This window comes from Brassica napus, unplaced genomic scaffold (assembly GCF_020379485.1).
Source record: "Brassica napus cultivar Da-Ae unplaced genomic scaffold, Da-Ae ScsIHWf_2439;HRSCAF=3150, whole genome shotgun sequence".
Lineage (NCBI taxonomy): Eukaryota > Viridiplantae > Streptophyta > Magnoliopsida > Brassicales > Brassicaceae > Brassica > Brassica napus.
In genome coordinates, this window is record NW_026015775.1 from 16,188 (window position 1) to 28,747 (window position 12,560).

At 28.7% G+C, this 12,560-nt stretch overlaps 2 protein-coding genes across 3 annotated transcripts; both read left to right on the top strand.

The window, feature by feature from the left end:
* The first annotated feature begins 1,848 nt into the window (after window positions 1-1,848).
* On the top strand, window positions 1,849-4,466 carry LOC106345755 (dirigent protein 20-like). Of its 2 annotated transcripts, none has more exons than XM_013784932.3 (2): window positions 1,849-2,289; window positions 4,172-4,466. In XM_013784932.3, exons 1-2 carry the CDS (start codon window positions 1,907-1,909, stop codon window positions 4,353-4,355), a joined length of 567 nt encoding a protein of 188 aa, XP_013640386.1. In that variant the 5' UTR covers window positions 1,849-1,906; the 3' UTR covers window positions 4,356-4,466. The 2 variants fall into 2 exon arrangements, with proteins under 2 accessions (XP_013640386.1, XP_013640385.1); XM_013784931.3 differs by having other exon boundaries at window positions 1,849-2,286; window positions 4,169-4,466.
* A 6,078-nt stretch (window positions 4,467-10,544) lies between these two features.
* LOC125601104 (dirigent protein 20-like) lies at window positions 10,545-11,594 on the top strand. The gene has a single exon (XM_048773471.1). It carries the CDS (start codon window positions 10,857-10,859, stop codon window positions 11,421-11,423), a length of 567 nt encoding a protein of 188 aa, XP_048629428.1. The 5' UTR covers window positions 10,545-10,856; the 3' UTR covers window positions 11,424-11,594.
* Window positions 11,595-12,560: the final 966 nt, after the last annotated feature.

Here is a 12,560-nt window from a genome sequence, read left to right on the forward strand (position 1 = left end):
ATAATATGATATGACTTTAATCTAATTGTGTATAATTTTCTTATAATTTCTTTTATTTTCTGGCAAAATCTTTTAAAGATGGTTAAGACTAATAATTTATATATCACCATTAAATTAATTTTTATATAAATTTTATTTTGATAATATTAGTGAAATGTAATACAAATAATAATTCATATGACCATTAAAGTAAACTATATATAACATTAACAAATAATTAAGGGGAAATTTTACGTTTACCATTTTCATGGTACCATTATTCATTTTTACCACCAATAAAATGATATTTTCAAAATATCTTTTTTATTAAGTGGCTAAAGACTCTTATATTTTTTTATATATATAATAAATAATTATTTAAATAAAAAAAATTAATGTTTTCAAATATTACATTTTCAAATTCAAACTTTTTTATAATTGTTTTTTGAAAATCAAAATTGTATTTGAAACTATTTTTATTTTTTTTTTTAAAAAATTTATTTATATATTTATTAGAATTCTAAATTACACATTCCAAAAACCCTACTCCACCTCTCAATTTCAAACCCTAAATCTAGATTAATTAACCCTAGTGGTATAAATATATTTTACTCTTCATTAATGATGGTAAAAGTGGTTAGTGTAAACATAGAAAGTAGTAGTACTATGAATGTGGTATTTATGGTAATTTCTCAATGGTAAACTAATAAGTTGATTAAAAGATAAAAATAATTGCATCAACTTATAGATCATAATTTTTATATATTATTAAAATTAATTGTAAATGTGTCTTAACAAGTACAGAAACAAAACAATACTAACAAAATCAAAATTTGTTGATAGATAAATGTCTCTTAATGATGCATAATAATTTCATTAGATTAATTTAAAATTAATTTTACGAGTTTAACATATGTTGACTAAAACAAATAAAAATATAAAATTTATTAGAATTATATATTTTAATGTAGATAGCTTTAAAAGAAACATTCATTAGATGAAATAAAATATAATTTGTTATTTCATAAATATATTTTTTTCATAAAATTTAAATAATTTTAAATAAAATTAAATTATAGTTAAAAAAATCGGAAGAAATAAAACTATATACAGTTTCATTTTTTAAAATAAAATTGATAAAGTTAAAATATATATACATATATTTAAATGTAAAATATATCCTAGTTACAAAAATATTGAGAGAACTAATTATTCAGTGATGAAAGACTAGTAAGTCTTTTTTTTGTAAACTAAAAGACAAGTAAGTTAAACATATAATATATATATATATATATATATATATATTTTTTTAATGAATGTAAAATTTATTCAATCAAAACTTCTTTTAATGCATCTGTTTTTGATTTGCTTATACAATCTAATGAACTACAAACCAAGTTTCCTCAACTCTACACTTGTACATCAAGTGCATCTGTTTTCATTTAGGATCCTTCTTGTCTTGATCCAAACCAAATGCACAGACTAAAATTAAAACATATAATAAATAATCGTATACGATTACTTTCCTCGAGAAACATGCATACATTTCTTTTGCAAAAAAAAAACAAACATGCATGCATTAAGTTCAAAAAAAAACATGCATGCATAAATCTTTTTTTTTTTTTTGCTAACCGAGTATCATGGCTCCACCGTGGTGGTCCAGACTAGAGACCGAAGTGAGCATGGACCCGAAGGTCACCAGATGGCTCACCGTATAACGGTCTTCGGTCTCGGATGCTGCAGCTCATATGTAAATTCCGCAGTAGCCAAAGCTCAAACCCAGTGCGATCACTCCAGCTGAAACTCCTTTACCACTAGACCAAAGCAACTTGGTTTGCATGCATAAATCGACATCTATAAATAACATGACACACCTCCTCTTTAGTATCATACATCATTTATAACAAACCATATATACTATACACTCATGGCTAAGGTCATTATCTTCCTCGCCGTCCAAATCCTCCTCCTCACCATTGTTTCTTCCACCGGAGACGACGGAGAAAACTTCGCAAGAACCATAGATCGGAAACTTCTCGGTCTCCATAGGAAAGAGAAGCTAACCCATTTCAAAGTTTACTGGCATGACATCTTAAGTGGTCCAAACCCAAGCTCCATCATGATCCAGCCACCGATTACAAACTCTACTTACTTCGGAGGAATCAATATGATCGACAACGCCTTGACGGCGAAAGTTACGAGGAACTCCACGTTACTTGGCCAGGCCCAAGGGTTTTACGCAGGAGCGGCCCAAAAGGAGTTGGGTTTTCTAATGGCCATGAACTTTGCTTTTAAGAGAGGGAAGTATAAGGCCATCTGCATTAGTGAACCCCCATATGGGGTTCATAAGATTTTTTTAATAATTTAATGGTGGGACCCGGAATAGTGATGAACCTCTATAAACCTCTATATATTTTGCATCCGCATTAGTGAACCCGAAGAAGAGGTTCTTATAAATTAAATAATATTTTTTTTTTAAGTTTGCATATTGAGAATTCATTAATAAGATATATTTATAAAAAGTTCTAAAAACAATTTTATTCAATACAATGATAATTCATAACACACATTTTTTTTTTTGAAAACATTTTATTGAAAACATTGAAAATTCAAGAACATACAAATATTATTCATCGACATTACCAAACTTTTGCCATACATTTTCAACTAAATCAGCTTTCAAACGATCATGTATCTGTGAATCCCGAACTTCATTGCGAATGCCACGCATATTACCGATATTCATACTTGTTGTCCTTTGCACCTGGGAACTCCTGCTCGACTCCCCTGACTCAAACTCAGATGTATCAATTTGAGCGTATCCGCTTCGTTCGTTCTCTACTATCATATTGTGCAAAATGACACAAGTTCTCATAATCTTTCCTATCTTAACCTTGTCCCAAAGTAGAGCAGGGTTTTTAACTATTGCAAACCTTGATTGCAATACTCCAAAAGCCCGTTCAACATCTTTTCTGGTGGATTCTTGACGGTGAGCAAATAGCTCTGCTTTAGGACCTTGAGGAAGCGAGATGGATTGGATAAATGTTGTCCAATTCGGATAAATTCCGTCAGTAAGGTAGTACGCCATACGATAAGTGTGGTTGTTGACCTTGAAATTAACTTTAGGTGCTCGACCCTCTAAAATGTCACTGAAAACAGGAGAGCGATCAAGAACATTGATATCGTTGAGAGTACCTGGTAAGCCGAAAAATGCGTGCCATATCCACAGATCCTGAGATGCCACAGCTTCTAAGACAATTGTCGGCTTTCCTGAACCACGTGTGTATTGTCCTCTCCAAGCCGTAGGACAGTTTTTCCACTCCCAATGCATACAATCGATGCTGCCTATCATCCCTGGAAAACCGCGTACCTCTCCAATATCGAGTAAATGTTGAAGATCATCGGGTGTGGGTCTTCTCAGATACTCTTCTCCAAACAATTCCATTATCCCATCAGTGAAATTTTCCAAACATAAACGTGCAGTACTTTCTCCAAGTCGGAGATATTCGTCATACGTATCTCCCGATTGACCATATGCCAGCATACGTATAGCCGCCGTACACTTTTGGAGTGCAGATAGCCCGTACCTTCCGTGCCCATTTCTTCTTTGCTGAAAGTATGGAACTTCAGAGCTTAGGCTTTCGACAATGCGAAGGAACAACGGCTTGTTCATTCGAAAACGCCGCCTAAACATTTCCGGTTGGTATGTTGGATTTTCGATGAAATAGTCGTTCCATAGTTGATTGTGTCCTCGTTCCCGATCTCTTTCGATATAAGCTCGTCTCTTGGCTTGAACATTAACCACCGAATCGATGTAATTATCAACAACTTGGTCGACCATTTCTTCTATAGCTTCATCTACTTCATCACTCGATGAGGAAGACATCGTTAAAGCAACTCACAAACAATATATATATTTTTCCCTATGGTGAAGCAATCGCCTTTGAGAGAAACAAACCCTAGGAAAGAGAACAAATGAATTTGGTTTGCACAGACCCCGTGTCTCGACTTCGTCAACACAAAAACGCGCTTCCAATCATCTCTTGCCACGTCACTTGAACCCGTATCATACGGGCTCACTCTGGCGAACCGGTTCACCAATTTTACTCCATTTATTTAAATAAAAATGGTAAATGACCCTATGAAACCGAGCCCATAAACCGCTTTAAAACCCTTGATGGGCATGCCCTAATGGAAGCACGATCACGATTCTTGGTCGGAACACAGCCATGTCGGAAGTCAGAGAAATGCCGATCGTAGGAGGAAGTGGGCTTTTCCGATTTGCTAGAGGCTATGTAGAGGCTCGAACAAAGTGGGTTGATCTGAAGACCCTCGATGCTACTGTTGAGTATAGTTGTTATGTTCTGCACTATTGATGTTAATGATGTTTTTGTCGTAGTTATTTATCCCTTATAGTCTGTGTGGTGGATTTATGGTAGTAGTTCCGACGTTGGTTAAATTAATGATACTGATAACGGTTCTTGTTTCAAGGAGTTTGATATGTGTATGTTTATATAGTTTTAGACCCATCTTATATGTTAGTGACTTTTTAACAACTAACTAGATTTTGACCTTTGCAACCGCACGGGTATTTGTTTTCACTTTTCTATACATAAATTATTGTTTTAGAACATATATAAGTGGTATATATTTTTAATGTTAATCATATACTTAAATATTTATATAACTATTTCAAATACAATAATTTTATAATTTACATGTTATAATTAATTAATTGTTTAAACTGTATGTATTTACCACTTTTTATTATATATTTATCTTATTGTATTTGCATTTAGTTATTAAGCAAATTAATATATTAATGAGAAAATATATTTAAAAATTATTTTGTATTTAATTTATGCTAAATTTTGACCCGTCTTTCAAAACTGAATTTCTTTTTACCAATATTAGATAATTTATTATTGTATATATAAAAGTCTAAGATATGTTAATTTTTAGATATGTATTATATAGTTTGTTATTAAGCTGTTCTATCATCATATTATATTTTAAATAAATAATTTATATTTATGAATATAAAATTTATAAATTTATCAATTGAATATAATTTTATCATATTTATTTTAGTATAATAATTATATTTTAACATGATCATGACTATAAAGTAGATAATAAGATATAATTTATTTATTTTCATTTTTAAACGATAACTTAAAATACATTAAGTTATTGTTTAAATTTTTTTACACAGATTTATTAGAATTTTTAAAATATAATATATCAATATATATTATATTTAAAATGAAAATATATTATGATTAAAGTAGTTACAAAGATTTTATATTATTAACTTTAAAGAAATACATGTTAAATTTTATACATGTATTATATAGTTTGATAGTGTTAACCCATCTTACCAACATATTAGATTTTATTTTTGAACATAAATATTTTATAATTACGTAAAAAAATAAAAAAATATACAAATTTAATACAATTTTATTATATTTAGCTCAATATAATAATTTTATTTTAATATAATTGATTATGATTATATAATAAATAAAATATTATAATTTTTTTATTTTAATTTTATAGAACTGAATATATTAATGTATAATAATATTTTAAACTAATTTCGAAATTAGCAGAAATATTTAAATATAATTTCGAAAATGAAGATCTTGTAAAAATCTTTTTAAACAGATTTGTTAGAATTTTAAAATAAATATATTTATATTTAAAATGAAAAGATATCAAAAGATATTTTGATTAAAATATTTTAAAAAATCGATTTATTATTAGTCTGAACTAATATGTAACTAGATTTTGACCCGCGCAACCGCGCGGGTGTTTGTTTTTACTTTTTTTATACATAAATTATTATTTTTAAACATTAGTGATATATTTTTTAACATTAATCATATACTTAAATATTTATATAACTATTTCAAATATAATAATTTTATAATTTACATGTTATAATTAATCATTTGGTTAAAACCGTATGTATTTTAACTTCTTATTATATATTTATCTTATTGTATTTGCATTTACTTATTAAGCAAATTATTATATTCATGAGAAAACATATTTGAAAATTATTTTGTATTTAATTTATGCTAAATTCTGACCCGTGTTTCAAAGCTGTATCTCTTTTTACTAATATTTTTTATACTTATTCATTTTAGATAATATATTATTGTATATACAAAAGTCTAAGATATGTTAATTTTTAGACATGTATTATAAGGTTTGTTAATTTTAAGCCGTTCTATCATCATATTATATTTTTAAAATAAATAATTTATATTTATGAAAATAAAATTTATAAATTTATCAATTGAATATACTTTAATCATATTTATTTAAGTATAATAATTATATTTTAACATGATCATGACTATAAAGTGGGTAAAATAGGATATAATTTATTTATTTTTTATTTTATAAACGATAACTTAAAATATATTAAATTATTGTTAAAATACTTTTACACAGATTTATTAGAATTTTTAAATATAATATATAAATATATATTATATTTAAAATGAAAATATATTATGATTAAAGTAGTTACAAAGATTTTATATTATAAGCTTTAAAGAAATACATGTTAATTTTTATACATGTATTATATATTTTGCTTAATCCATCTTACCAACATATTAGATTTTATTTTTGAACATAAATATTTTATACTTATGAAAATATAATTTATAAATTTAATACAATTTTATTATACTTAGCTCAATATAATAATTTTCTTTTAATATGATTGATTATGATTATATAATATATAAAATATTACAGAATTTTTTATTTTTTATTTTATAAATGATTACTGAATTTATTAATGTATAATAATAATTCAAACTAATTTCGAAATTAATGAAAAATATTTAAATATAATTTCAAAAATGAAGATCTTGTAAAAATCTTTTAAAACAGATTTGTTAGATTTTTAAAATAAATATATTTATATTTTAAATAAAAATATATCAAAAGATATTATGATTAAAGTATTTTAAAGATTCTATGTATTATTATTCTTAATAAAATACATTTAATAAGATTTCAAAGTGATGGTCCAAATAAAAAAAAAATCACACATGAAAGAAGTCATGACTTCTCTTTTAATATATAAGATATGAATTTCTATGAATATTTCCATTAGGTCCATTTTTTAAAAAATCACACATGAATCAAGGTTGTGACTTCTGTTTTAATATATAAGATTAAGCGAAATATAGATAATAAATTTTCTGTTGACAAAAAAAATACTAATTTTCTATTAGAAATAAGCAGTATTATATTTTTCGAATTTTTATTTTATTCTAAATTTAAATTTTGAAATTGTATAACTATAATTAAATATAAATAATTTGTTGGTTGATTAGAATTTTTATAAAAAATTAACTAATCCAAAACTAAATCAATTACATTATAGAGGAATTACCCTGTTTTGGTAGTTTATCTATATTAGAAAAAAAAAACACATAAGTGATCTCATGAATTTATAAATGATTCAACATTTAGTGAGTAAATATTCTTAAATAATAGAACTATATATGAGCACGAACTAAAAGCATACAAATTCGAGTTAGTGAATTATAGTTCTTGTAAGTAACTATGCCTAAATAAAAGTTATTGTTAGTAAATATAGCCAATTGAAATTTAGTGTAGATGAAAATTTTGACAAATAACTATGCAACAAGAAACCAGAAAACTATGAATCCGAAACATGACATTATATGTTATCCTGATTCCGTTTTCAATATTTGTGGACGAACACATCTAAACGTACGGAATGGAGTAGACGACCGATCCACGACAGTGGAAAGTGGTCCTCACGTAATGGGCTTTCTGCATAAATCAGCTTAGTCAGGCACGCCCCTAAATTCAAGAATAATGTAGCAAGTCTCATGTGTGTGTATTTTCTAATGATTTGAATTAAGAAACTCGACTAACGTCAATTTGTCCGATTTCATAGTCGTTCTCTCGGCCAAAACACAAGTTACAAACTGTGACGTTGCTGGTAGGTAAACTACGACAAATCCATTAACTATCTCTCGGTAATCAATTAGTTTAATTTGTTTATATTCAAATGACGTATGGAAGGGTTGATAATTTGACAAAATAAATAGTCTAAGAATGGCACTGAAGATACGTCATATATAGAAAAAATGTATGAAACGAAAACTTTTTCTAAGTAAATAAAGGGAGAGGGAATTAAAAACAACGGTTTTGATAGATATAAAACTATCTCGCGCATCAAACATCACACAGGCTTTGCCTTGCATGAAACATGTGTCTTCTGATATGCTCATAATGATGATTGGAGATCTTTTCTTCTTCTATTTTTTAAAGTTATTTTCTTTTAACTCGGAGTTAGATATATATGATTCTAACTAATTCATTTGATTATATTTAACTTCTCGTTTTTACTCTTGTTAAAAATATGCAGGAATATGGGTTTTTGTAACTTTACCAAATCAGTAGAAATGTGATTTTTCTAACGACTAATTTTGAAGTATAAAATATTTTTTTTGGAAAATCATTAAAAACAAGTTATCAAAAAAAAAACAAGAGCAAATGCTTGTTTTCATATTTTCTCTGTTTCACAAAGAATATTATGACTTTTTTTCTGCTACACAAAAAGTATCATAATATAATTCTAATAACATTATACTTATTTTAAGATTAATATTAGTTACAATATGCAATGATTTTATAAATAATTTAATTTATATTAATATTATTAAATATTATTGTTAAATAAATATGATTAATATAACATAAGTGTATTTAAATCATTTTTAATTTATGTGAAAATGTTAAAATGACACTATTTATGAAATGAAACAAGTGAAGTAACAAATAAGTAAAACAATAATTAAAGAAGATGTATCTCTGAATGGAAACATTAATGACCTATATTCTCCTCCGAGAGATAGAGAGATCTTTGAGCTTCGAACACTCCCGTTCCATCAGCATTTCCCATTTAATTCCTTTAATCTCTGATGATGTCTCTCAACCAAAAGAATAAGTATTAGAAACAGCAGCAGCCGGTCCTAGACTTCTCAAGGCCACAAGCCCAAAACAAAACAAAAAAAGTGGCTGAAAAAAATTGAAAAAAAAATTATGCACATGATGGGTTTGAACACAGCCTCTCACGCACCAGTACTTATCAACTAACCAGTAGACCATTGAGACTTTTTGTAAATTTTCCGCCGGTTATAGACTTAGTATATTGCGGCCGCAAGCAGATGATTCATCCGCTTCATACGATCTAAATTGATTTCTATTTTCTGAACGTTGATTTGTATTTTTGTATGCTTTATGTATGTGATGGTATGTGTAAAGATTATTAATCCAAACACCATTTCCTCATGGTAAAAGATGCATGAGACATTTCAATGAAAACTAGAGCATAATCTTTGCCAGCAACATTACACATGATCACTCAATTGCTGATTACCATGGAATTGTATATAACATGAAAAAGACAACTAACAAGTGAGAGAAATTAACCAGAGAGTTTGAGCATAAAATATGTCCTGAACTCAGGACTTTTAGATTCAATAAGAGATGAAAAGCGCAATACAACTTTTTCCTCCTGTGAACTTGTTTATAAGTTGAAATATTGTCATATAAGGCATTGAAATAATTGCAATATCAGATTAAAAATATATATATCAACTTTTAGATGCATAGAGCTAGAAAGCAAAATATAGCCTCGGCCCTCGATATGCCAAAAGTGATGCCTAATTAGACCAGTTCAGATGATGAAGATGCCAAAAAATATTGAACGGAACCTAGTAATCATGAAACTAAAGCTTCTACTACATTTAAACCATAGCACACACAAAGACAACAATATCAATCACCACAGGTAGACTTTTCACGACAAGTAAGAAACTTGGTAACCACGAAACTAAAGCTTCTACTGCGTGTAAACCATAAACACACGCACAAAGACAACAATTTCAGTCACCACAAGTAAGTTTCTCATAAAAAGTAAAAAAAAAACAGAAAAAATGAAGAATGGAAAAAATGAAAAAAAACGAAGAATGTAAAACTAGGTAAGAGATATCCTTTGGTAGGCGAATTTGTGAATTAAAATTCATGGAGATTTACAAATTGATTGACAAAATGCAGATAAAAAAAAAGCCAATATAAATCTATTAGACTAGTTGACAAAAAAAAATCTATCAGACTAAAACTATAGAGAAAAAGCAACGTCTAAAACTAAATTAACTGATGGTTCTATCTGTTGACTGGCCCAGTCTGTGTGTGTGTGTTCAAATGAATTGAATTAAGAAACTAGACAAATATCAGTGTGTCCCATTTCATTGTCGTTTCCTCGACCGATGCACAAGTTATAAAGTGCCACGTTGCTGTTAGGTGGACCACGACAAGTTAATGCTTAACGATTTCTCGCTAATAAATAGTTTAATTTGTTTATATTCAAATTAAGTATGGAAGGGTTGATAATTTGGCCAAAAAGGTCTAAGAATGCTCGCTAATAAATAGTTTAATTTGTAATTTGTTTATATTCAAATTACGTATGGAAGGGTTGATAATTTGGCCAAAAAAGTCTAAGAATGCGCAGTAAATATACGTTATAGATAGAAAAGAGGTAAGAAACGGAAACTTTTTGAAATAAACAAAGGGTGAGGGAATAAAAGCAACGATTATGGTAGATATAAAACAATCACGCGCAGCGCACATTAATAAACACATCAACCTCCTGCACTTATTTAAATCAAATAAATAACGATTATACAATTATTTATTTTCCTCGAGAAACATGTTTAGAACTCGACATATATATAAATAACATCACACGGCTCATTAGTTTCATGCATCAGTTATAACACAATCCATACTATAACAAAAACGAAAACTTTATGGCCAAGCTCATTTTCTTCCTCGCAGTCCAAATCCTCCTCCTCTCCGTCGTTTCTTCGACCAGAGATGATGGAGAAAACTTTGCAAGAACCATAGATCGGAAACTTCTAGGTCTTCGTAGGAAAGAGAAGCTAGCCCATTTCAAGGTCTATTGGCACGACATGATAAGCGGTCCAAATCCAACGTCCATCATTATCCAGCCACCAGTTAAGAAGTACTCTACTACCTACTTTGGAGGAATCTTTATGATCGATAACGCTTTGACGGCGAAAGTTTCGAGGAACTCCACGTTAATTGGCAAGGCACAAGGTTTTTACGCTGGAGCGGCCCAAAAAGAGTTGGGTTTAATAATGGCGATGAATTTTGTTTTTAAGACAGGGAAGTACAACGGGAGCACGATCACAATCCTTGGTCGGAACTCGGCGATGTCGGAGGTTAGAGAAATGCCGATCGTGGGAGGAAGTGGGCTTTTCCGCTTTGCTAGAGGCTATGTTGAGGCGCGAACAAAGTGGACTCGTAACCTCGATGCCACAGTTGAGTATAGTTGTTATGTTCTGCATTATTGATGTGTTCATGATGTTTTATATTTTGATTTGACGGCGTAATAATAAAACAAGATTTTAATATATTATGTTTTTGTTTAATTTGCATTTGGCTTATGGTGTGTGTGTGGCGGATTTGTTGTAGTGATTATGTCGTTTGTTAAATTAATAATATTGATAGTTGTTTTCTTTCGACATGGAGATTTTGATGATATAGTCCTTTAGTATATGTTATTCATGGTTTTGGACCGACATCTTGACGAGGTTGGAACAAGAACTCTCGAGGGTCACGTTCTTGACTTGACAACTAAACGATCCAAGAAACTATGTTTATACTTCAATCGCATTTGTTTGTTGGTATCTATACTTATAAATTATAATGTAATCGCTAGACAATTATTTATCCATCAAGAATGCCCCTTTTCAAAAAAAAAAAAAAAAATTTATCTAGCAGTTGATTGTATTCGGTTAGAGCATTAACTCTGGTTTTTTATTCAAGGTTCTTAACTCATGATTTGATTATTTTTGTTTTTTTTATATTTTTTGGCTAAATACGGTTCTTATATATAAGAAACGGTTCTAATTAGTGGTATATAATTGCTTTATAATTTCTTGATTACAGGAAAGACTTTGAACTCGACGACGACGTGCAGGCCCGGGCTTGACCCAACCGTACGATACAAACGTATGGAACCTATTATTTTTGTAAATTTTAGGATTTATTTTTCTTCAATTTCATTACTTATAATTATATCAATTTGATAATTTGTTATGTTTAGATAAACGATAGAAAAAAGAAAAAACGTTGTGGATGACTCACTATAATACAAAACTATTAAAATTTATATATTCTGTGTATTAAATATGATAGATTAAAAGGTAAAAAAAAAGAAAAAAAATTGTAACGACAACAAAAAAGAAAATAACATGATTTGCTAGATGATTTTGCAAGAAAAATACAAGAAAATCTATATTTAAGAACTGATAATTTTTCTTAGTTTTGAGGATATTGTATTTTTTATTATAAACTTAAGTTTTTATCGATATATTTTTTATATATTATCTAGGGGCCTAAGTTTCGTATTTCGTATGGGACCATAAATATCTCAGGACCGGTACTGACGACGTGACTTCCCCTTGCAAGAAACATGTGTCTTGTGG